Source organism: Oryx dammah, unplaced genomic scaffold (assembly GCF_014754425.2).
Source record: "Oryx dammah isolate SB20612 unplaced genomic scaffold, SCBI_Odam_1.1 HiC_scaffold_20, whole genome shotgun sequence".
Taxonomy (NCBI): Eukaryota; Metazoa; Chordata; class Mammalia; order Artiodactyla; family Bovidae; genus Oryx; species Oryx dammah.
In genome coordinates this window covers 38593767-38620927 of record NW_024070204.1, presented here as the reverse complement: position 1 = coordinate 38620927, position 27161 = coordinate 38593767, and the positions used below count along the sequence as shown (strand labels likewise).

Sequence of the window (27161 nt, the reverse complement as noted above, 5' to 3'; positions counted from 1 at the left end):
TTTTGTTATCCCTATAAGAGCCCAGTTATATTCTTTCCATGCAGATATCTAGTTCTCCCAGCACCATTTATTGGAAAGTCTATATTTTCTCTGTTGTACATTCTTGGCAGGTAGGTCAAAAATCGGTTGACTGTATATGTGTGGATTTATTTCACAGCCTTATATTCTGTTCCATTGATCTATGTGTCTGTTTTTATACCAGTATGATAACTGTTCTAATTATTGTAGCTTTATAGTATATTTTGAAATCAGGAAATATAATCCCTCCAGCTTTGTTCTTTCTCAAGATTGCTTTGACTATTTGGGGTCTTTTGTGGCTTCACATAAATTTTAGAATTTTTAAAACATTCCTGTAAAAAAAAGTCATTGGTATCTTGATAGGTATTGTCTTGAATCTGTAAATCACTTTGGATAGTATGGACATTTTAATAATATTAGTCTTCCAACTCATGAACATAGAGTTTCTTTCATTAAAATTTTTTTTCATCAGTGTTTTATAGTTTTCAGTGTGCATGTGTTTTATAGTTTTCAGTGTGCAGGTCTTTTGTGTACATTAATATCAGTCTCCTGACTCTGTTTGAATTTTGTCAATTTTTCCATTAATGTTTCCTTTCTTTTCCAGGATCCAGTTCAGAGTACCGCATTTCACTTAGTTGTCACATCTCGCTAGTCTTTTCCGGTCTGTGACAGTCTCTTAGTCTTTCTTGTTTTTCGTTACTTTGATAGTCTTGAGACGTGCTGGCCAGATATCCTGTATAATGTTCCCTAGTCTGGGTTTGTCTGATTTTTTTTTTTTTTCATCATTAGAGTGAGGTTCTGAGTTTTTGGGAAGAATACTATAGAGTTAAATATTATTCTTTTTGCATCATGTTAAGGAGTATAGGATAGCCACATGATAACACTGTTGACATTAACCTTTATCTTTTTATTAAGGTACTGTTCACAAGGTTTGTTTACTATTAGGTTACTATTTTTCCATTTCCATACTTTATTCTTTAGAAGTCAGTAGATTCAGCCCACCCTCAAAGATCTCTTAAAAAAAAGGTATTTTATATTATTTGCAGTTCTTCGAGAGAGATTTGTCTCTTCTCTACCATTTATTTGTTTATGGCAGTATGGACTCAAGTATATTTTATACTTTGAGTTATCATCCAATTCCATGTTGTTTATTTTCATGCTCAAGTTATTCCAACTATGGCCACTGGGAATTTTTTCACACTGGTTTCTATATACCTTCATTTAAAATTTTTTTCATTGAGTACTTCCTTTCTGTTACTACAGGGTGTTCATCTTATATTTTTATTGTACCCAATATTAGCTATTTCTCCAAGGAATCCTGGTTTCTTTTGCTTGAGAAAGGTATTTGAAACCAAGATCTGGGTGTTTGGGTGTGCCTGTTCCTACCGTGATATCTTTGCTTCTAAGCCTTCTCAATGAACAAAGCTAAGTAATGTATGTATGCACGTGAACTCACACTTATACAGTTTTGAATAATGAAGATAAACAACTTTCCATTTTAAACCTGCTCACTGAGGTTAGTCTAGTCAAAGCTATGGTTTTTCCAGTATCCATGTATGGATGTGAGAGTTGGACCATAAAGAAAGCTGAGCGCCAGAGAATTGATGCTTTTGAACTGTGTTGTTGGAGAAGACTCTTGAGAGTCCCTTGGTCAGCAAGGAGATCCAACCAGTCTATCATAAAGGGAATCAGTCCTGAATATTCATTGTAAGGACTGAAGCTGAAACTCCAGTATTTTGGCCACCTAATATGAAGAACTGACTCATTGGAAAAGACCCTAATGCTGGGAAAGATTGAAGGCAGGAGGAGAAAGGGATGACAGAGGATGAGATGGTTTGATGGCATCACCAACTTGATGGACATGAGTTTGAGCAAACTCCGGGAGTTGGTGAAGGACAGGGAAGCCTGGCGTGCTGCAGACCATGGGGTCGCAAAGAGTCAGACATGACTGAGCAACTGAACTGAACTGAGGTTAGAGAAAAAAGCAACTCCTTCCTGAATAGCTGTGTCTCAAGTGGTTATCAAGAAAGCATGTTTCATTCTAAATATGGAGCCTAAAAATAGCATTTTGGGGAATAAAAATGATACTTTTGGGAGTACATCGCAGCTCCAAATATTTGCCATACCTGAATTCTAGATGAATGTGAATGAAATCATTTTTGCCACAGGATGTTATAGCAGTAAAAGGAATAAAATTTTTCTCACTGCAGCTCTCGCTGCTCACCTAAGAATGTATTAGATTTAGAATGTACCTCAGCTTAAGCTCCATGGAAAACAGGTCTGAAATAATCAAGTTTTGTGTTCACACGATTTTTTAAATTGTGTATTTGCTGAGTCTTTGTTGCTGTGTGGGCTTTCCTCAAGTTGTGGTGAGCAGGGGCTACTCTCTGGATGCAGTGCATGGGCTTCTTATCGCGGTGGCTTTTCTTCCTGTGGGGCACAGGCTGCAAAGTCTTTGGGCTTCAATAGTTGTGACCTGTGGTCTCAGTAGTTGCAGCTCGCGGGCTCCAGAGCAGACTCAGTAGTTGTGGCATACAGGCCTTGTTGCTCCTTGACATGTGGAATCTTCCCGGACCAGGGATTGAACCAGATTCTCTCACACTGGCAGGCGGATTATTTACCACTGAGCCACCAGTGAAGCCCTCTTATTGATTTTTAATGCTGTTTTGCCGTATATGTAATCTGTCTCTGATATCATGAACAGTTAGCGATAAAGTTGTTATTGTGTTAGTAGCTCACTTGTGTCTGACTCTTTGTTACCCCGTGGACTGTGGCCTACCAGACTCCTCTGTCCATTCTTTCCAGGCAAGAATACTGGAGTGGGTTGCCATTTCTTTGTCCAGGGGATCTTCCCAAGCCAGGGATCATCAAACCAAGGTCTCCTTCATTCCTGGTAAATGCTTTACCATATGAGCAACCAGAGATAAAGTTACAGAAACTATCAAGATCAGAAACTTAAAATCAGGTCACTTACAAAGTATAGGGAGTTAAAGCACTAACATATCAAGAAATAAGTTAAAGTTTACATGTTTATATTTCTACCCTCTTCTAATTACTTCAGAAGAATATCTTTTATATTTTTGTCATTCTGACCTTGGTATTTTGATTTCTACATTATCAAGACCTTCACCAAGAGATTTTTTTTGTTAATTTTCTCTAAAGACACTTCATTTTTCATTTTTCGTCCTAGACCCATTCCCCCGACCCCTCCGTCTTGCCATCTAAGAGCTTTATCTGGTACAGTTGACTTAAAAGATAGTGTGGGATGTGTATGTTGCTCATTTATGTCTGACTCTTTGCGACCCGTGGACTGTAGCCCACCAGGCTCCTCTGTCCATGGGATTCTCCACAAGAATACTGGAATGTGTTGCCATGCCCTTCTCTAGAGGATCTTCCTGACCTAGGGATCAAACCAGTGTCTCCTTTGTCTCCAAGAATCCATTGGCAGGCGGATTCTTTTACCATTGAGCCAGTTAATGCTTCCTCAATTTCCCTCATTAAGTATCTTTCAAAAATATTAACTTTGTGGAAAATCTCCAATTTTTTTTATATAGAGGCTTAAAAAAAAATTTTTTTTTTTTTTTTTTGGCCATGTTGACCAGGGACTGAACCCATGACCCCTGCAGTGGAAACACAGAGTCTTGCACTGCCAAGGAGGTCCCCAGAAAGTAATTTTTTAAAACTTGATTACAGTGTTTGAAAAGTTTCTGGGTTTCCGCCTTCTTCTCCCTAGTTTGAGGAGGAGCCATTTTATCTTCCATGTACTTGCAGTTCCAAGGTCTTCAGAGGAGAAATTTTGTCCTTGATTCCTAAAACCGTCTGATGCCTGTGATGTCAGGACCCTCCCACAGTGCCGTGGCTCCTTAGTCTTCTATGTGGCCTACCTGAATTGGGTCTTTCTCACAAAGATACTATGCTTCTCCCTTTTCAAGCTCAAACCTCCTGCTCTTCCTAGGATCTGAATCTCTGGAATAATGTAACCCATGGTTCTCCTAGTCCTGAAAGTAGAGTATGCTCTCTGAGGAAACCAGAGTGAGAACTGTCTTCACATGTGAGAGGCACGGGGTACCCATTTTATAGAACTGGATCTGCTTAGGAGAAAAAAATTTAAAAGACTCTCCACCAATGACTAATGGGTTATCAATTCACTGTGAACGTTCATAGATGTTAACTCTCAGTGAGTAATTAGCAATCATTAAACAGGATCTTCAGCTGAACTAGAGGATACCTTGGAAATTAAACAGAGTGCTTAGTAATTTAGTCTAGAATCAAAACGGTTTCATGTTCTTTTACCTAACCCTCTAACTTGCTTAATATGGAACGTACATTTAGTATACATAGCATTTGTTGTCTTTGTTTACTTGCTAAGTCATACCCGACTCTTTTGTGCCCCCGTGGATTGTAACCCACCAGGCCCCTCTATCCATGAGATTTCCCAGGCAAGAATACTGGAGTGGGTTTCCATTCCCTTCACCAGGGGATCTTCCTGATCCAGGGACTGAACCCACGTCTCCTGCTTGACAGGTGGATTCTCTACTACTGACCCACCTGGGAAGCCCTTATGCTCTTTCACAATTGTTCTTAAGTGTGTATGTGTTTAGCTTTTAAATTACCTTCTACACTATTTTTTGATCTTTTCTACTGTGGTTAAAAACACTGGTAATGATTTTGATGTATTCTTTAGTAATGTTCTTTCAATCACTGTGCCTCCCTCTCTGAAAATTCCATCCAGCTGTCAGAGATGGCTGTGTAATTATAATAATTCTGTAATTGTGCTCTTTAGAGCTTTGCAGACAGTGGGAGGAGGTGGTGGAGCAAGTGTGCTTTTGCCCGTGGTTCTGTGCTCACCGCCTGCATTTCATTCCAACCAACCCACACCCCCTTTGAAGAAACAGATGATAAACTTTGTGAGAAAGATTATTTCCTAATTCCAAAAGTAATGTAATAATTTCATATTCCATGTGAGTGACTTGTTGAAGGATGTTGATATATTTTTGTACATTCAGACACATAAAAATGATTGTTATCTTTCTGTTTGTATTTTAGCTGTCATTTTTGTTGTGATTATCTAGGGATTTCCTAAAAATAACATAAACCCTTAAAAATATTCTGTGTGATAGTAAATGGGATCTGTGTTCCCCCATTAGAACATTAATTTGAACCAGCCGTATGAAATTTCTGTGTTTTTAGGTCATATGTGTTTCTGTTTTGTTGTTGTTCGGTCACTCAGTTGTGTCCAACTCTTTGTGACCCCATGGGCTGCAGCACTCCAGGCTTCCCTGTCCTTCACCATCTCCCAGAGTTTGCACAAACTCATGCCCATGGCGTCAGGCTGCCATCCAACCATCGCATGCTCTGCTGCACCCTTTTTCTCCTGCCTTCAATCTTTGCCAGCATCAAGGTCTTTTCCAAGGAGTTAGTTCTTTGCATCATAGGGACAATTTCATGTGATTCTAATGCATTTCTCTCTGTGACCCAATGGAAAGAAGAGGTTGTTAATGAAGAAAATAACTTACCCTTGGATTTTAAAATATTGTGTTTATCCTGTTTCTGGATAATGTACAGGGCCAGAAATGCCAGTGCTTAGCTGTATTTAATAAATTCAATTAAACTCTTATTAAATAACTTATTTATACTGTAAAAAAGTTCAATTAAATAATTTATTTATACTGTAATAATACTTAATCATGTTAAATAAAAACAAATCCCCTTACATCTATCCTGGAGCACTTGTTCAAGCTCTTTCTATTGATGTCTTCTATAGGAGGTCTGATAAAACAAGGTGAACTCACCTAGCCACCTTATTTGATATTTGTTTCCATCTTTGCAGAATAATGAATAGATTCTGTGAAGACTGAAACTATAGCTTTACAACAGAGCTAAGAATAACATAGAGTTTTCCTCCTGCTGTTCATTTTATTAACCAAACAGAGTAATTAGACTATCAATCTGTCTGACCTTATAAGAAGTTAACCTACCCAAAATGCTTCATTTATAACTCAGGGAAACTTCATCATATATTGCTTATACCTTAGGAAAAGAAAATATTAAAATTTTCTACTTTTAATTATTCACTTAGTAAATTTATAATCAATTTCTTGTATAAAGGTGGAGTTAATGACCTGCAATCAATTTTATGCACATTGAAATTTTTTTATTTACCTGAAGTAGGTTGAGCTGAATTCACCCACATTCACTCAACTCAAAAGTGAATTATGTAGACACTATTGAGTGGTATTTATACTTTTACAAAATGGGAGAATCAGTGTAGTTAATAGCTAGGGCTCCTTTTTCCTATTTGAAGATAATTGATTTCTTTAGTGGACAGATACTGATGAATCACAATAGATGTGATTGATCACAGCATATGGTAGTCATAGCTGGATTGTCTTGGAGGCGTGGTATTGTGTTTAAAGTTGTTATATGGTGGTGGTGGTTGGGACAGAGTTTGTTAGAGAGGGCAATGGTATGCTTCTCATGAGGGATAATTTCAGTTATAGTTACCTGGATTGATTAGTGATGAGGCCTCATCACTACTTGCCAGTGGAACATCAGCCCTGACCCTAATGCAGGCCATGTGACCGATTCTGCAATGAGACTGAGCAGGGATGCTGTGAGGGCAGCAAAGAGAGGTCCCTAATCTGTCTTGTTGTTGGGATGGGGCAGAGGCATGTGGATGCTTCCTGGGAGAGGTAATCACGATTGATACATAAAGGGTAACTGGAGTACACTTGATAGAATGAGGGTAGAGCCTTATAGCATAATGCAAAGCCATATGTGGTAGACCAGAAACTCACTGTTCCTGGAATAAACATGGGAACTGGGGTGTAAGGAGATGAGGAGGGTTCAGGCCAGGCCATCATGGTTTGTATGCCAGACTGAGTGAGGTGCTTAGGCTTTACCCTGCAGCACTGGGGAACTAGTGGAGAGTCTTAAGCAGAGGAATGATATAAAATGCTAATTATAGGAAGATTATTTTTGAGGTTGTGAGTTGGAAAGATTTGAGAAGGTCAAGGGGCTTCTCTGGTGGCTCAGATGGTAAAGAATCTGCCTGCAATGCGGGACATCTGGGTTCCATCCTTGGGTTGGGAAGATCTCCTGGAGGAGGGGATGGCAACCCACTCCAGTATTCTTGCCTGGAGAATCCCTATGGACAGAGGAGCCTGGCGAGCTACAGTCCCTGGGGTCGCAAAGAAACAGACATCACTGAGAGACTAAGCACAGCATATTTCCAAGGTCAAGGCTGGACACAGGTTTACTACTAGGGATGTTATAACACCACTTGGGAAGAAGTCTTAAAGATCTTATCTAGGGTAAGAAATGGTCAAACTCAAGAAATATTGTGATTGAATGACTCATTGATTGTACATAGATAGTGAAGGAGAAGCAAGAGATGGAAACATTTCTGATTCAGTCTCTGAGATGGTTGGCCACTAACAGAAATAGGAAGTTGGTGGACAGATGAGATTTGCCTTGGAAAAGATGCTTAATTTCGTTTGGACTATACTGAGTTGAGGCATGAATAATTAACATACTATAATAGAAGTTTTTAGTTCTCACTCCCATAGGACCAGAATGATTACTCCTTATTGGCAGACAGCTGTCTTCTGTTCAGTAATTCAGGGATTGAGATTTCTCCTGTTCCGTGGCTGTACCATCTTCAACATGTAGTTTGCAGGAAGGGGAAAAACAGGAACCTTGTTCTTGGAAGATTTTATGGTCCAATCTTGGAAGTATTATATATCACTTTCACCCTGTTCCATTGGTCAGAGATTATCCATATGATGAACCTAACTTCAAGGAAGGCTGGGAAATGTAGCCAATTGCCCAGAAACGAGAGGAAATTATTTGGGGGAATCAGCCAATAGATTGTGCCACAGGGTTGACTGGTGGATATTGAAATCTGAAACTCAGAGCAAAGATTTGAGCTGAAATGTGGTTTTAGAAACATCAGAGATGGAGTGATTTATATCATGAGCACACAGATGAAGTCACTCATGGAGAACAAGTAGTAACAAGAGCAGGAGCCCAAGGGTAGAGGTTTTAAGTTGGCCAACACACAAAGCTGGTGTGGGAAAAAGGATGTGAGAAGGGGCCTGAAAGAGAGTAGGAGGTATTTTATGAACCGTGGAAGCCAGTGAGTATAGCGAGTGTTCAGAAGTTGGTGGACAAGAATGTAAAATGTTGTGAAAAGGCCCAGGAATGTATAAAATAAACCCTCAGTATTACTGAATCAAATGATTAAATATTAGAGAATGGATTGAGTAGTTCTCACTTCAAGGGCATGATCAAGACAGAAATCGGACCTCAGTGTACTGAAGAATCTACAGAGAGGGGGATAATTGATGAAACAAGATCTCAGAGAGAACAGGAGCAAGGGTGCTTACTAAAATGAAATTTTGAGTTTATTCAAGTATTGCTTTTTATATAATGCTTTTCTTTTCAGCCCATATTATGATTGATAACTGATACTTGTTACAAGCAATTTTGTCAATTTACTTAGCAGTAGAGACTATTATTTCACTTCTAGTTACATATTAATTGGTTTACATGATCAATTCACCTGTCCTGGGAAATATACATTAATCTTAGAAAAGAAAGTCACATTTTTCTTGGTTTTGAATACAAGGTATAACAGAAAAGAGAAATATTCTGCTGTACTTCTGTTATAACTTTGCTAAGCTAAAGCAAAATTTCAATCTTCTATAACCTTTCTCTCTTTGTTTAAACAATGTTGATTATTATGGTTTTTACTTTCCCTCTATCCTGCACTTTAGCTGGGAACATGTTTAGAGGCCCTTTTCTATCCTAGAACATTTTTAAATAATGGGGAACTGAGATAGAAGTAAAGAAGCTTACATTTGGGTTGAGATAGATTCTTAATGTTCTAGTATTTAATACTGAACAACAAACACTAGCTTTATTAATAAATAACAGCTATCTTTCCCTTTTTCTTACACTTGATTCACATTTTTCAGTGGGGCACATAGCATTAGTTTAAAATGCTTTAAAAGTTGTTTCTGTAGACTGTACATTGTTTCTCACTTAAGAACAGAATATTTAGAGGTAACAGATCTGAAAATAAGCCATTACTTTTATATACTAATGATAAAGATGATGGCAAGAATCACTTTCAGTATGTTTTATGTTTTATTTTAAATGGTATTTTAATGATTTCCTTCACTTTTCTTCAGAATTCTGATATTAGGAAATAGGATCAAAGTAAATAAAAATGTGTTTAAAATATTTATTTGGGTTTAAATATATTTCCTAGGAAAAAGAGGTAGATGATCATATTCATTTTTTATTCCTAATTCTTTAGTTCCTGGTTCATAATAGACCCTGGAAATATTTGTGAATGGAGGATAACACTTGAGTCAGTATCTTTTTAGAAAAGTTTTATAACTGTCATATTAAATAATACAGGATGCAGCATTCTAGTGCATTTTATTTCAGTATTCTTTTCATACTTGATGTCAGAGTCAATCCATAAAATGAGCTGGCTATGAAATGAGTATCCAGCAATCATCTCCCCATTATGCTAGCCAGAATACATTTCAGAACTAAAGTTGCCCCATTCAAGAAATGTGTACTTGCTGATGAGATTCTAAAGAAAGCCATACTTTGTGTCACCCTGGCCCAGTGCTTCAATCGTGCCCAGAATCTCTTCTTTATTATAGGCCTGTTTTTCTCTAAATACCACTTTCTCTCTTGTGATTTATTTAAAAGTATATTTTTAGCTCCTTAACCTCTCTGTTTTATCAGCGTTTTATTTTGTATATTGAATAGGATATAGGGTTTCTAGGAGGGAGATGAAGATGGAGATGAGATCTGTGTCTCAACTCTATCAAATGTCAAGCAGTGTGTAGGACATTTGGATAAACAGGTAATTACAGTGCCTAGGACAGTATCTGGCTGAGTCACAACCCCCCCAAAAGAGCAGTGGTAAAACGTCTCCTTAAGAGGCCTCAGGTCCCCCACTGTTGTGCAGCTGTAACAGTTGGTTCTGTTTCTGTGCAGAATTCTGTCCCTTACATAGAACTGTTTTGGACAACACACCATTTTATTAGTCACACTAGCTGATGTAAGAGATAAGCCTCCTGACTTCAGTGGTTTGGCACCTTATATGTTTATTTTTCACTTGTATTGAACAATGCAGTTTGTTTCTGAATAAGTGGGCTCTGCTCCACATGGTCATTGAAGGACTCAAGCTAAAGGAAACTCAGTCATCTACAATGTCAGTGTCCAGATTATAGAACTTGAAGGAGCATGCAGGATTCCATGTGAGAGGTTTTTATGGGCCAGAACCTGAAACCACAGATGTCTCCTCCCTCTCTTCCGTTGTCTAGCACTCAGGCACATGTCTTCCCCAGCTGCAGTAGAGAACTGGGATATGGAAGTAGTTGAGTCCCAGAGGAGTGCCTGCTGAGTGGGGCTGAGAGACTGTGTTGAATTTCCCACCTGCTTCAGAGAGTATGTCTTATATAACTGTTTTTTTCTGCTGGTATAGATAGAATCAGTTGTTTTCCTTTAGTAATTGATGCGGTTTCAGAAATCACTTGGGAATTGAAATGGAAGGAAATGTTGTATTTTCTTTTTCTAATACAATGAACTTACTTAAAAAAAATATGAAAACAAACATTTGAAAGTTTTTCCTGTTAACTTGCTAGAATTGCTTTCCCTTAGGGGTCACTGCTGTTCTCTTTCCCATTTGGCAGGCTGCTTTTGTGAAGCATCTCTTCTGTGACACCCCCCTGCCCCAGCCTCTTCCTCCCATTCCTGCCTCTCCAGGCACAGTCAGCATTTGCATCTGCAGTGTTCTGCTAGAGCTTGAAGCCATTCATCCACTTATTCATCCGAGCCCCTATAATGTAGTAATAATAATAATGAGCAGTACAATGACAGAAAGAAAAGGAGAGTTGACATTCACTATGATAGAATCACATACCGAATAGTGCCAAGGACACAGGGAAGAGGCACTTAGCTCTGACTTGGGATGAGGGAGAGGTGGAGAATGCTTCTTTTACAGGGAAGAGGTTTGGTTCCAGTCTCTTTAATTACACAAGGATGCTTTCCCTTCCCTCAGTGGTGAAATTTATGAGGAAAGAAGCCTGTCTTGATCATCTCTAACTCTAGCACCCAGTACTGTCAGGCTTATGTTAGACACTCAGGAAACAGAATTGACTGAATATGTAAGTCGGTAAACTTAGAAACTTTTGTTTATTCCACAGTTTTCATACATTATTTCATCCATTCCTTACAACAGCTTTATGGTACGGCAGATATTCTTATTCCTGAATTATGAAGAAATGAGCCCAAATTCAGAGAGATTTGTGCGTGTACATGCTACATCACGTCAGTGGTGTCCAATTCTTTGCAACCCCATGGACTGTAGCCATGGACTGTAGGCTCCTCTGTCCATGAGATTCTCCAGGCACGAATACTGGAGTTGGGTTCCCATGGCCTCCTGAGGGGATCATGACCCAGGGATTAACCTGTCTCTCGGTGTTTTGCACACGGCACACAATGGGTTAATAGATCTCAGGTGTTCTGCACTTAATCTTGTGCATTTTTTACTCTTGGAAACAAATGTGTAAGTTAAAGAAGAGTGCTTTGAAACATAGCATGTGCTTTGAGGACAGGACATTAGATCACTTGAATTCCTTTGCATGATGAAGGCTGTTCGTTTACATTGAGTCAAGGGATAAAGTTCTTTTTAACAGAAACAAAGAGCTAGTTCTTTCCAGCATGTTTTATAGCTCTTAATATTCCTGCCAGCACAGTTTTATGTGCCTGGTTGGTACTCTATAAGTCTTTCTTAAATAATTGACAGCGGTTTAAAATACATACATCAGATTCACCTAAAATGGACAAGCTTCTTTTTTGAGGCTGTCATAAACTTTTACCAGTATCATTGTGTCACAATGGACAAAATTGGACTGTGGTATATTCTAATTCAAAGAATTTTGTTTTAATTCAAGGAACATTTAATGCACTAACTTAGTTTCCAATTTTCTTTGGCTTTCTCATTCTTTGGCACTTACACTCTTAGTCTGCCCAGGGAAACCCTGTGTGGAAGCTCAGACTGGCTGATATTCTTACCACAGCAGTTTGAGATATTTTTAAATGGACTACCTTTAGTGTCTTCTGATGCTTTAAAAATCTCAAACTTCTAAGATTTAGAGTTTATGATAGACATTCACTGCTTCCATCTATAACTTTCGTATTTTGTACCGTAACATATCAGTGTTCTCTACAGAAATATTATGACTTGGTGCTTAACTTATTAAAATTGCAGTCAAGTAAGGCTGAAGGCATGACTTATAGAAATATAAAATTAGACATTCCTACATGGATATTCTGCTTCATAGCAGTCTTAATCTCTGAAGACAGACTCATTTGGTCTCTTCTACTCCTTTCTTGCTCCACTCTCCAACCATTGCCATGCTTCTCATGTCAGTTAATGACAAGGTCCAAACCACGAAGATATCCTGACTACTTACTCCCTTTTCTATTTCCTAATTCATGTTCATGCAGTGTTGCATTGACCTCTAAAATGTTTCTGAAGTCAGGGGATTTGAGACTGTTTTAAAGCCAGGTGTGAGTGTATTGCCTAATCTCCTTAAAGCTATGAAATTAGGGGGAAGGAGCCAGGAGCCCTGTAAGCATTTACTGTCAAATCAGCAAGAGGACTATGAAAAAATATATTAAATTTTCAGGAGGTTTCAGTGTTAGAAACATTTCTTGTCAATCTACTTGAGTAAGAATTTATTTCATCATCTCTGGAAGCACTTGCTTTTTCCTAAATTCTGTAACCAGGAGACAGACTAGGCAGTGGGAATTATTCAGAGTATGTGGCACAGAGAAGGTGGTTGGTAAATGTTTAATGAATGAGGAGCTGGACAGATGAACAACAATAGAATTGTCTTGATGAAAGGATCCTGAACTCTGCTTCTGTTTTCCGTTTTTGCTTCACAGAAATATGTATTTTTGTTTTGGTTTATTTTTGTAAGAGCAAGAGGAGTGCCAAGTTTTAGAAAGACAGACCCACCTTTCATATTAATCATTACTAGGGAAATACCAAGAATGCATTAGTTTATTACCTAGTGGCATTTAATCTGCAGGACATCCAAGAGAGTGCTTTAGAAAGGGTCTGTGATTGAAGACTCAGTGATGCCAATTGTATGTTTAAAAAGAAAGAAATTAATGTCAGGGGTATATAGATTTTAATCTCCTGTTATTCTGATAGTAGTAATGTGCCCAGAATTTTGGAAAGATTCTTGAGGCTTTTCTTATCCACTGATTGCCTTATTGCTAATCTTTCTTTTATGTAATAATGTTAGCTATATTTAATAAATGTGACATAGTAATATTTATCCTGAACTTATCCTTCAGCCACAGAATAATAGAGAACAACAGAATATTAAGGTGATAAAGTTCAAGTACTAAGCAATGAAGGTCAATGAGTTTTTCTGATTAATTATTCCAGCAACTTCTTGCAAGTTAATTTTGTTACACCACATACTGAAAGGTTGAAAATTACTTCTTATTTTCTGTTTGTTTTGCAGGGAAAGATGGTGAAAGGAATGGGAGGGGCTATGGATCTAGTGTCCAGTGCCAGAACCAAAGTAGTGGTCACCATGGAACATTCTGCAAAGGTAAGGAGGGCTACTTTTGGAAATTCACACTAGGCTGAAATCCTGTGCACCAGGTCATGTGGCTGTGGTTTTTATTGTTTGCTCTGGATCACTCAACTTGATAGTGTTTATATTTTAGACCAAAACATTGCAAATACAGTTATTTATTATCATTCAGCTAAATGGTTGTTTAACTTTGAAGCAAACATCAGGGCATTCTTTGATTATTTGCCTCACGTGCACATTAAAGGTAAAAGCTATCATGTCTTCAAAGGCAGTGAAAAGATGTTAGGGAAGAGGTGTTGATTCAGGTTTGTAGATATTTTTAATTTGGGGGCCACACCCGGCGGCATGAGGGATATTAGTTCCCCAACCAGGAATTGAACTTGTTCTGCCATACGGTGGAAGCTCAGTGTCCTAACCACTGGACTGCCAGTGAATTCTGATTCAGGTTGAAAGATGGTTATAGTGGTTGCTATTTCTGTGAAAAATGAAAATGCAACAGAATGTGGGTTTTTTAAAGCAGTTATTTTCATATGGATAATATGGCCTTTTACCAAGGCTATGGAGTTGCCATTTTGAGAAAGTGTTAGAAAATGATGGGCTTGGTAACAGCAAGTGGTCTATTCTGAAGAATATTACACTTTTATTTTGATAAATTATTCAGTGTTTACTGAATGCCTATTCTGTGTCGGGCACTGCTGGAATTTGGCTGTGACTAAAAATGGACAAGAATCCTTGACCTCGTGGTGTGTAATTAATGATGATGATGATATCATTATCCTACAATGGTGATGGCTTCCATTCATTGAGCTTACTGTGCTCCAAAGGTACACTAAGCTCTGTGTGCATTTGCCTGTACAAGCCCATGAGCTTGATATAGGTATTTGTTGTGGGTCCAGAAACAGAGTTTCAGTGAAGTTAAGTACTTGCCTGAGGTCACATAACTAGTGGAATTGAGATTAGTCCTGATACCTCTGACTTTGAAGCCCAGTCTTCTAAATGCCAAGCTATCAGTATGACTTACTTTCTTATTCCTTTCTTATTTATATTTGAACCAGCTGAGCTTAATTGCCTTCCTGACCCGAATCCCTGGGCTTCTGATAATTTGCAAAGTTGATATTGAGTGACAAGTACGCTTTTTTACTCTCTATGCCCTTTGATCATTCTTCTTTTAAAATTCTTAGTTTTGAAACAAAAACTATTTGTTTTCACCTTGTTGTTGTTGTTCAGTTGCTAAGTCCTGGACTGCAGCACGCCAGGCTTCCCTGTCCTTCACTATCTCCCAAATTTTGTTCAAACTCGTGTCCATTGAATCAGTGACGCCATTCAGCCATCTTGCCCTCTGTCGTTCTCTTCTCCTCCTGCCCTTGATCTTTCCCAGCATCAGGGTCTTCTCCTTGATACCTGCTATTTTGAGTGGAAGTGGTAGTTCATTTTCACTTTTTTTATTTGGTGATGAAGTGTTGTTGGAGAGCCTGGATCTGAAAGATTTGCATTTGACTTGCTTCCCATGGGGAGTTCTGTTACAGAATGATATGTGTCATGAAGCGGTTTCATTGTGAAAACTGTAATAAATACAAAATTATCATAAATTGCTTACTAAACACTGAAAACTGAGCCGTGAAGCATAAATATGGAACAATAAAAATGAAACCAACACAGGTGACTTCTGAGCAGTGCCTGGCAAAAAGCATCCAAAACACTCCATTTCAGAGACAAAAGAATGCCAAGCGTGCAAATCAAATCCAAATTTTTTCCAGAACATAATGTCTGTTTGGAGGAAACTCTTGCCGACTTTCCTTTTGTTGTTCCTTCAATGTTGACGCATAGGCAGTGAAGTCCGACTCATTTCAGATTATTTTTGTGCATTCGTTTTCAAAACATTGGGCCTGTATTTAGCAAATTCTCTCTCTCTCACTTCTCTTTTCCCCTCAAACTGTTTTCTTTCTCCTCAGCTGGAATTTTTGATAGAGGAAACATGGCACTTCAAACTTCTGATTAGAAGCCCTTATTAAAGCTTTTCATAGAAGGAAGATACTTTTTTTTTTTTTTTTTTTTTTTTTAGCATTTCTTGTTTTTCTTCTCTCAGTGAGGAAATTGGCACTGACTTTTAGACCAGAACTGAAGTTAGATATTTTCCCTAGATACTTTCAATTGAACAAACTAACAAAAAGTATTCTTGTGATTAAGAGATTGGTTCAAGATGGCGGAATAGAAGGACGTGTGTTTATCTATCTCCTCTTGCGAGAGTCCCAAAATCACAACAAGCAGTTGAACAACCATTGACAGGAGGATGCAGTAATAATAGTGATTTCTTCATACTTCATAGTTAGATAACCTTGAAAACTGGGCTTCCCTGTTTGCTCAGTGATAAAGAATCCACCTGCCAATGCAAGAGACACACGTTCGATCCTTGGGTTGGAAAGATGCCCTGGAAAAGAAAATGGCAACCCACTACAGTATATTTGCTTGGGAAATCCCATGGACAGAGGAGCCTGATGGGCTACAGTCCATGGGGTTGCAAAAGAGTTGGACATGACTTCAGTTCAGTTCAGTTCAGTTCAGTCACTCAGTTGTGTCCGACTCTTTGCGACCCCATGAATTGCAGCACGCCAGGCCTTCCTGTCTATCACCAACTCCCAGAGTTCACTCAGACTCATGTCCATTGAGTCAGTGATGCCATCCAGCCATCTCATACTCTGTCATCCCCTTCTCCTCCTGCCCCCAATCTCTCCCAGCATCAGAGTCTTTTCCAATGAGTCAACTCTTCACATGAGGTGGCCAAAGTACTGGAGTTTCAGCTTTAGCATCATTCCTTCCAAGAAATCCCAGGACTGATCTCCTTTAGAGTGGACTGGTTGGATCTCATTGCAGTCCAAGGAACTCTCAAGAGTCTTCTCCAACACCACAGTTCAGAAGCATCAATTCTTCAGAGCTCAGCTTTTTTCACAATCCAACTCTCACATCCATACATGACCACTGGAAAAACCATAGCCTCGACTAGATGGATCTTTGTTAGCAAAAAGTAATGTCTCTGCTTTTCAACATGCTATCTAGGTTGGTCATAACTTTTCTTCCAAGGAGTAAGCGTCTTTTAATTTCATGGCTGCAGTACCATCTGCAGTGATTTTTGAGCCCCCCAAAATAAAGTCTGACATTGTTTCCACTGTTTCCCCATCTATTTCCCATGAAATGATGGGACCTCATGCCATGATCTTCATTTTCTGAATGTTGAGCTTTAAGCCAACTTTTTTACTCTCCACTTTCACTTTCATCAAGAGGCGTTTTAGTTTCTCTTCACTTTCTGCCATAAGGGTGGTGTCATCTGCATATCTGAGGTGATTGATATTTCTCCCGGCAGTCTTGATTCCAGCTTGTGCTTCTTCTAGCCCAGCGTTTCTCATGATGTACTCTGCATAGAAGTTACATAAGCAGGGTGACAATATACAGCCTTGACGTACTCCTTTTCCTATTTGGAACCAGTCTGTTGTTCCATGTCCATTTCTAACTGTTACTTCCTGACCTGCATATAGGTTTCTCAAGAGGCAGGTCAGGTGGTCTGGTATTCCCATCTCTGTCAGAATTTTCCACAGTATATTGTGATCCACACAGTCAAAGGCTTTGGCATAGTCAATAAAGCAGAAATAGATGTTTTTCTGGAACTCTCTTGCTTTTTGCCTGATCCAGCAGATGTTGGCAATTTGGTCTCTGGTTCCTCAGTCTTTTCTAAAACCAGCTTGAACATCTGGAAGTTCACGGTTCACATATTGTTGGCTTGGAGAATTTTGAGCATTACTTTACTAGCATGGGACGTGACTTAGCAACTAAATAACAACAACCCTTGAAGACTAACCAAAAGAAGAGGTTTTCTTTCTTGCCACCTTCACTTTTTACTCCTGGAATGTGATTTCTACTATATATTGTTCACCTGGACTCATTGTTACTGGCCCAACTTAAGGAAACACAAGGACCTCACCACATCTTTCCTGCATCTTTTGTCTGCCTGAAGATTGGTAGAGGTTGGAAAGAAAAGAGAAAGGAGAGTTCTTTCACTCCTAGTGGCCTCTCCAGTTAATGACCAGTTCTTTTAGACATGCCAGGTAACTTCTACTGCCTTATGACTAATCGGACAGCCTAGGGGGAGAATCCCTACAGTTTTCTAAAATACAGAGTGGATAGTTTGCAGTGAAGAATTAAAATCTGAAGAAAGAAATATAATCTTGTATTCTTGGGCTGCTAATTTTTTTTTCAGTAAGTGGATGGAGCCATCAGCTGGTCTTAAGTATAGCTTTTTGTTCCTTTTCTTCATCTATAGGGTTATAGTTGTAGGTTACTCACAAATATAGCATGACCTAATGTTTACAAATGTTTTAATCAAACGAAGGAAACTTTCCTTGAAAGTCTTTGCAGCCAGCCAGCAGCTTCTGGTATTTGAAGCCTGGCTGCCTACCGTGCTGCTCTAGAGTAACCATCATAACATTTTCCTTGCCTTGAAACTGCCTCTGGAGACATAGAGCAGGCACTGGTGTCAGACTGCCATTGTAGAGTGGCTTTCATTTAAACTTAGGCATCAAGGTTCCAGGCAAAATTACAAAAAAGTAGTGGTAGTTTTTGGTGTCTATCCACCTTCTTTCTTATCTTCTTTTGATCTCTTGGCATGTCCTTCTTTTGCCCTCTAAAAATGGGGAGAAATGGGGGAAAGGAGTATGAGTTTGAGTCCTCACTAGGTGCAAGGCTCTGTGTATGGCATTGTAGATACTGAATCTATTAACCACTCAGTGACCCTGTAATGTAAGGCTGGGATGTAGGCAGGTCAGAAACTTGTCCAGGTCAGCGGCAGAGCTTGATATTTTACTCAGTTTGGTTTAGTCCATGTTCATCATACGATTCCATGCTGCATCCTCACAGGAGTTACCTCTGTATCACCATACAGTTATCTCTGTATCACCATCCCACCCACTGGCCATTTTCTGGAAGCATCAGGTTTCAGAATTCTTTCTTTTTTTTTCTTTTTTCCTGGTCAAAGCTATCCTTGCTTTGTTGAGATGGATATCAGCAAAATATTCATTTATTTTTTTATTGGCCATGTCATTTGGCTTGTGGGATTGAACTCCTTGCTCTCACTCAGCAGGGACAGCAAGGAGCCCTCACCACTGGACCACCACCAGAGAATTCTCTCAGCAAAATATTTAAAAGAAAGCAACAGAATTGTGTCACTTAGTACCCATCTCCCCTTCTTCCCTTTTGTATTTGAACCCTCCCAGGCTTTAGCTGGGCACATTGTAGCCCAGTGACAGAGTACATTCTCTAGACCTCCCTTGCGTGTTGTTGTTCAGTCACAAAATCGTGTCTGACTCTTCACGACTCCATGGACTGCAGCACGCCAGGCTTCCCTGTCCTTCACATCTCTCAGAGCTTACTCAAACTCATGTCCATTGAGTTAGTGATGCTATCCAACCATCTCATCCTCTGTCATCACCTTCTCCTCCTGCCGTCAATCCATGTGACCAAGTTTGAGTCAGTGGGATTTGGGCATTTGAACCCATGTAATTTCTGGATCATACTCTTAAAGATAAAGCCCATTTCTTTGGACTTTCTTTGCCCCCTCTCTGGTCTTTTGAGAAAGCCCTTAACTATAGCCTTGGACCCAAAGTTGTAAACCACATGCTACCCCAGTGCAAAGCTGTTCTCAACAATCTGGATCCCTAGTCACCACATCTTCTTTTTTATTAGTTCCTCCAGGGCTCCATGTAACTTCATCCAAGGCCCTCTGCACCTCTGACCCTCTGCATCTTTCTTGGATGCTATATAAATTTTTGGCCCCAACTGTTATTCTTCACTTAGTGAGTCCCTGATCCTTATTTCCACACTGGAATTGTCTGATGAATTTTAGGACTGTATTTCTTCCCTATTAGATAACTCCCCCCAATTGTTCCATAACTACCTCAACTGTAACACTTATACAAGTAAAATCGTCATTTCCTCTAAAAATCTTCCATCTGCTAGCCCAACTGGAGAAGTGGTGATGTCCCTGCCCCTTCTGGAAATTACCCATGGAATTTCTGCCCCTCCCCTGGCACCAAGCACTGTACGTATTGTATCCACAACACCCCTGTAATCTGCTCCATCCTGTCCATTTCTGCTTGTTTAGGTCCTTGTCACATCTGCATAGCATCCCAAAGTTCCTCTTACTGCTAGACAGACTTTCTTTCCTGGTAACCAGTCATGCCGTGCCACTGCCAAAGTGACTAGTCTCAAACTAAAGCTGGATTGAATTAGGGCCACATTATTTAGCTTACCTGAGCCTCCCAATCTTTTATCATCAACTTTCCAGCAGCCCACCTCATTCTGTTTCCAGGGCTTCACTTCTTCTAGGATCTCTACAAATACATCGTGTTGTTTCAAGTTCTTAGTTGTTTCCATGTTCTGTTCTCTTTCTTTTTTATATATGGCTCACTTCGACCTCTATCCCATCAAATATAAATGAACCAGCTTTTTATTAATTTGCTGGCTTAGCACCTTCCCGCCTCTGATGAATATTTTTTGATGCTTTTTCTGGAAATTTAGCAGAATTATTGTATGTAAGTATGTTAATTTACTTGTTTCTGCAGGCACCAAATATTTGTTGAGTACCTACTATATGCCAAGCACTATAATAGGCTCTGAGGAAGTTAAAAATAGAAAGATGTGGTCCTTCATTTAGACAGATCAGAGTCTTATGAGGATAGAGTCATAGAAACCAATCCTTAGAATAGTTACACATCAGAGTGCATCTCATGGGATGCAGCATTTGCATGGAGATCTGATGGATGAGGCAAAGTTTGAAGGGACCTGTGTGTTGCAGGTCAGAGGAATAGGCACTGGTGTTGGAGGGCAATGCAAGTTGAGATCCCTATTGTCAGAGAAAAAAAGATTTGGATGGAAAGACACACACACACAGTTCTCCACACAGTGGAAGGAGTGATGTTTCTAAAATATAAGTCAGATTATATTACTTCTTTCTGGGCTCAGAAACCCTCCATGGCTTCCCATCTCCCATTGATCAAGTTCAGAGTGCTACATATTATCTCTAAGGCCCTCCCTGGTTTGTCACCATCAATCCCAGTACCTCTGTGATTCCAGCTACTGGGATTCTCCCACTTGCCTACTGAGCTCTCAGTTCAGTTCAGTCACTCAGTTGTGTCCAACTCTGTGACCCCATGAATCGCAGCACACCAGGCCTCCCTGTCCATCACCAACTCCCAGAGTTCACTCAGACTCATGTCCATCGAGTCAGTGATGCCATCCAGCCATCTCATACTCTGTCGTCCCCTTCTCCTGCCCCCAATCCCTCCCAGCATCAGAGTCTTTTCCAATGAGTCAACTCTTCGCATGAGGTGGCCAAAGTACTGGAGTTTCAGCTTTAGCATCATTCCTTCCAAAAAAATCCCAGGGCTGATCTCCTTCAGAATGGACTGGTTGGATCTCCTTGCAGTCCAAGGGATTCTCAAGAGTCTTCTCCAACACAGTTCAAAAGCATCAATTCTTTGGCGCTCAGCCTTCTTCACAGTCCAACTCTCACATCCATACATGACCACAGGAAAAACCATAGCCTTGACTAGACGGACTTAGTCAGCAAAGTAATGTCTCTACTTTTGAAAATACTATCTAGATTGGTCATAACTTTTCTTCCAAGGAGTAAGAGTCTTTTAATTTCATGGCTGCAACCACCATCTGCAGTGATTTGGGAGCCCCCCAAAAATAAAGTCTGACACTGTTTCCACTGTTTCTCCATCTATTTGCCATGAAGTGATGGGACCAGATGCCATGATCTTCGTTTTCTGAATGTTGAGCTTTAGGCCAACTTTTTCACTCTCCTCTTTCACTTTCATCAAGAGGCTTTTTAGTTCCTCTTCACTTTCTGCCATAATGGTGGTGTCATCTGCATATCTGAGGTTATGATATTTCTCCCGGCAATCTTGATTCCAGCTTGTGCTTCTTCCAGTCCAGCGTTTCTCATGATGTACTCTGCATATAAGTTAAATAAGCAGGGTGACAATATACAGCCTTGGTGCTCTCCTTTTCCTATTTGGAACCAGTCTGTTGTTCCATGTCCAGTTCTAGCTGTTGCTTCCTGACCTGCATACAGATTTCTCAAGAGGCAGGTCAGGTGGTCTGGTATTCCCATCTCTGTCAGAATTTTCCACAGTATATTGTGATCCACACAGTCAAAGGCTTTGGCATAGTCAATAAAGCAGAAATAGATGTTTTTCTGGAACTCTCTTGCTTTTTGCATGATCCAGCAGATGTTGGCAATTTGATCTCTGGTTCCCCTGCCTTTTCTAAAACCAGCTTGAACATCAGGAAGTTCACAGTTGACGTATTGCTGAAGCCTGGCTTGGAGAATTTTGATCATTACTTTACTAGCATGAGATGAATGCAATTGTGTGGTAATTTGAGCATTCTTTGGCATTGCCTTTCTTTGGGATTGGAATGAAAACTGACCTTTTTCAGTCCTGTGGCCACTGCTGAGTTTTCCAAACTTGCTGGCATATTGAGTGCAGCACTTTCACAGCATCATCTTTCAGGATTTGAAATAGCTCCACTTGAATTCCATCACCTCCACTAGCTTTGTTCATAGCGATGTTTTCTAAGGCCCACTTGACTTCACATTCCAGGATGTCTGGCTCTAGATGAGTGGTCACACCATCATGATTATCTGGGTCATGAAGATCGTTTTTGTACAGTTCTTCTGTGTATTCTTGCCACCTCTTCTTAATATCTTCTGCTTCTGTTAAGTCCATACCATTTCTGTCCTTTATCGAGCCCATCTTTGCATGAAATGTTCCCTTGCTATCTCTAATTTTCTTTAAGAGATCTGCAGTGTTTCCCATTCTGTTGTTTTCCTCTATTTTTTTGCATTGATCGCTGAAGAAGGCTTTCTTATCTCTTCTTGCTATTCTCTGGAACTCTGCATTCAGATGCTTATATCTTTCCTTTTCTCCTTTGCTTTTCACCTCTCTTCTTTTCACAGCTATTTGTAAGGCCTCCCCAGACAGCCATTTTGCTTTTTTGCATGTCTTTTCCATGGGGATGGTCTTGATCCCTGTCTCCTGTATAATGTCACGAACCTCATTCCATAGTTCATCAGGCACTCTATCTATCAGATCTAGGCCCTTAAATCTATTTCTCATTTCTACTGTATAATCATAAGGGATTTGATTTAGGTCATACCTGAATGGTCTAGCGGTTTTCTCTGTTTTCTTCAATTAAGTCTGAATTTGGTAATAAGGAGTTCATGATCTGAGCCACAGTCAGCTCCTTGTCTTGTTTTTTTTGACTGTATAGAGCTTCTCCATCTTTGGCTGCAAAGAATATAATCAGTCTGATTTCGGTGTTGACCATCTGGTGATGTCCATGTGTAGAGTCTTCTCTTGTGTTGTTGGAAGAGGGTGTTTGCTATGACCAGTGCATTTTCTTGGCAAAACTCTATTAGTCTTTGCCCTGCTTCATTCTGCATTCCAAGGCCAAATTTGCCTGTTACTCCAGGTGTTTCTTGACTTCCTACTTTTGCATTCCAGTCCCCTATAATGAAAAGGATATCTTTTTTGGGTGTTAGTTCTAAAAGGTCTTGTAGGTCTTCATAAAACCGTTCAACTTCAGCTTCTTCAGTGTTACTGGTTGGGGCATAGACTTGGATAACTGTGATATTGAATGGTTTGCCTTGGAAATGAACAGAGATCATTCTGTCGTTTTTGAGATTGCATCCAAGTACTGCATTTCAGACTCTTTTGTTGACCATGATGGCTACTCCATTTCTTCTGAGGGATTCCTGCCCGCAGTAGTAGATGTAATGGTCATCTGAGTTAAATTCACCCATTCCAGTCCATTTTAGTTCACTGATTCCTAGAATGTTGACATTCACTCTTGCCATCTCTTGTTTGACCACTTCCAACTTGCCTTGATTCATGGACCTGACATTCCAGGTTCCTATGCAATATCGCTCTTTACAGCATCGGATCTTGCTTCTGTCACCAGTCACATCCACAGCTGGGTATTGTTTTTGCTTTGGCTCCATCCCTTCTTTCTTTCTGGAGTTATTTCTCCACTGATCTCCAGTAGCATATTGGGCACCTACTGACCTGGGGAGTTCCTCTTTCAGTATCCTATCATTTTGCCTTTTCCTACTGTTCATGGGGTTCTCAAGGCAAGAATACTGAAGTGGTTTGCCATTCCTTTCTCTAGTGGACTGAGCTCTAGCCAGACTCTATTCCTGTAAGTTTCTGGAACATTCCTAACACCCTCTGCCTCGGGGCCTCTGCGCTTGTTACTCTCTGTGCCTGGAAAGCTCTTCCTCAGGTATCTGCATGGCTTGCCGCCTCAGTTCAGTCAGATCTCTGTTGAGAATACCAGAGCAGCTTCCCCTGACTATTACACAAAATGAAACACCGCCCTCTTCTGATGATTCTTCCTTTCCTTTCTGCACTAGAATGTGAGTTCCATGAGGGCAGGGCCTCTTTCTATCACAACAGCTGAGGAAAATCATGCCCAGTGCATATTACGAATCAGTAACTGTTGAATTCATTAATTTGAACATACTTGAACAGTTTTAACTTTTTCCAAGCAGTTACATGTTCATAAACTGCCTCTATTTTATCATTATAACACTCTTCTGTGGTAAGTCTTAACTGTTTTCCTTCTAAAGATAATCCAGCCAAATTTCATGGAGATTAAACATTCTGATAAAGGTCAAGTAGAAAATTAAGACCAAGTAGAAAATGAAGACCAGACGCAAGCTAAGAACCTATATATCCTGCCTCCCTTTTCTGTTACTAAACTTTTCTGTCTGGCAACTACCATCATCACTAACAATATAAAGGAAAGTGTTTTGTTCTCAGTATTGTGTACTGGAAATGTGTTCCTAAGGGTATAACTCTCAGAGCACAAAAGCAAAGAAATTCAGTCATAGTTGTCATTTATTGGAAACAGGCAAAGCTCCAGTACTTATTTTTGAGAACATAAATGAGAGCTCTATTTCTGAAACAGGCTTAGGTTTTATTTTTATTACAGTAGGAGGCCTGGATTCTAAAGGATAAAAAGAGTCATAATTATATTTTTACGAAGCTGAGGATAAATCTTTGTGAATAATATTTTTATTAAGTCTAATCCGTATCTGATAGCAAAGCAGTCATATCAAAATGTTGAATACTGTTTTACTTTGTCTTTGCTTTTTAAATATAATGTAACTTATTTTTTAACTTTTATATTGGGGTATAGTTGATTAACAATGTTGTATTAGTTTCAGGTGTACAACAAAGTGATTCAGTTATACATATACATATATCTATTCTTTTTCAAGTTCTTTTCCCATTTAGGTTATTATAATATATTGAGCGAAGTTCCCTGAACTATACAGTAGCTTCTTGTTGATTTTATGTTTTAAATATAGCAGTGTGTATAGGTCAATTCCAACCTCCCATCTGTCCATCCTCCCCACCTTTCCCCCCAATTAGAAGTTTGTTCTCTAGATCTCGGATTCTGTTTCATATATAAGTTCATTTGTCTTTTTTGTCGTGAAGTTGAGAATAAATCTTTGTGAATAATAGTTTTATTAAGTCCATTTCATATATGATAGCAAAGGTGTCATATGGAAATCTTGAATACTGTTTTACCTTGTATTTTTTTTGTGTGTGTGCAGAGGAATTATACAAAGTATAGATGAGATTTATTCATCCTTTTTAATTTGGATCAAATATATTACCAAAAGCCGCAAATATGAAAGAGTTTTTTAAAAAAATGCTTTCTCAGAAACATCCTTGAGATAATTTTCAGCAATGCTGAAAAGTATTCCAAGATAAAGTATTCTTTTGTGAGGATAATTCATAATTAACAGTTGCATTTGGTTTAATTTTTTTTCATTCATAAGAGCTTGTCGCTGTTTTATAATTTGTTAATGAAACTTCTTGGCTAGGCTTGTTTGGGAAAAAAAATAATATTCACCATTAAAAATAGAAATCCTCACATGATTTTGTCTTTTTTATTTGTCCTTTAATGATGGACACGCCTGCAAAAAAAAAAATGTTATAATGGAAGAAAATAGCAGAACACAGCCCAGCAACCAATAAAGCCCTTTAAAATGTCTTATAGAATTTAATTAAGTGAATAACATTAAGTTCTGTGATCTTGAGTATCCATAGTTCTTGATAGGAAAGCTGACACTTCAGGGATGGAAAGCTGACAGTTCAGGGATGGAAAGAGAAAACAATTTCTGCTCAGTCCTGGACTCTGCCATCCTCCATCTAGAGACCATAGGATGCAGTCTTTGGAGAGAAAATAAAAGGCCATGACAAAGACCTTTGTATTATATTGAAGAAAAATGGCCTTTTATTCTAAGGTCTCAAAGCCCTAAAGACTATTTTCAGGGAAATGACTTACTGTATCTATTGTCTCATTTGGCTGGTCTTCCCCTGAGAATGTGCCTGTGTAACTACAAACTGTTATTACATCCACTTGTAAAAACCATTTGTAATAGCAATTGCTCTCCACTTCAGAGCTAGCTGAGTCTTTCCACTGAAGTCCTATGTGGATTGTTGGCATCCCGACCAAATAGGTGCTATGTAAAGGCTAAAAATATCCCATGAGGATAAACTCAGTGTGAGTAATATGATCATCATCTTGTCCTTTTATTCTCTGTACCTTGATTTTCTTTCTTTAGCAAGGCACATGTTTCTCTTCTAGGCACCATATCAATCATCACAGTGATTTGACAGCCGTGGGCTTTGTAATAGAGTGTTCCCCAGTTTTTTATGTCTGTTCTGTGTGTGCTTGTGTGTGTGTGTGTATAGAAAGAAGGGGTGAGGGCAGGGGCACTCAGATTTCTTCCATATTTTGGCATCCCGTAAGAGAGACCTGTCCTTGGTTTCATTTTGCCACCAAAATATGGAGTATTCCTTTGGCAGAGTCAGCCTTTGTAGCCCTGCTTTTCAGCAGATGAATGTAAACATTGCAGCTTTAGGAGAGAGCAGGCAGAAGAAGTAGAATAAGTATAATTCACTCAGTTTCTGTCTTACACTTTTGTATGCTTCATAATGCAGTCCTTTTTTTTTTTTTTGGCTTTGCCACATATCTTGTGAGATATTAGTTTCCTGACCAGGGATTGAACCCAGACCAGGGCAGTGAAACTGTGAAGTCCTAACCAGTGGACCACAAGGGCATTGTCTATAGTACAGTTTTGAGGTGTCTTTGCTTCTCCCTTTGCTCATGCCTTTATCTATCTCCCCTAAGTTCCTTTGCACACTTCTGCGAGCTTTACTTCTCCTAGTGAGCTCAGAGATGCTCAGGAGGTAGAAGTACATTTCTTAGGACTAAAGCAGCCTCCAGTAGACCACAGACACTCAGCCACCTGATATTTTACAACTCTAATGCTGCTAAATTCCTTGGATCAGAATTGTAATAGTCAGACAGCATTTATTGATCACTGTGGTTTGTCTAGTACTCTACTCATTGCTGAATATATAGAGATAA

The 27161-nt window shown here is 39.3% G+C and overlaps 1 protein-coding gene across 1 annotated transcript in view; it reads left to right on the top strand.

The window, feature by feature from the left end:
- The window catches only part of OXCT1 (3-oxoacid CoA-transferase 1), a 159965-nt gene that overhangs the window by 110377 nt on the left and 22427 nt on the right, over positions 1–27161 (top strand). Inside the window, exon 14 of the mRNA XM_040262424.1 lies at positions 13587–13676. Within this exon, the coding sequence (XP_040118358.1) occupies positions 13587–13676 (90 nt within the window). The remainder of the gene's footprint in view (positions 1–13586; positions 13677–27161) is intronic.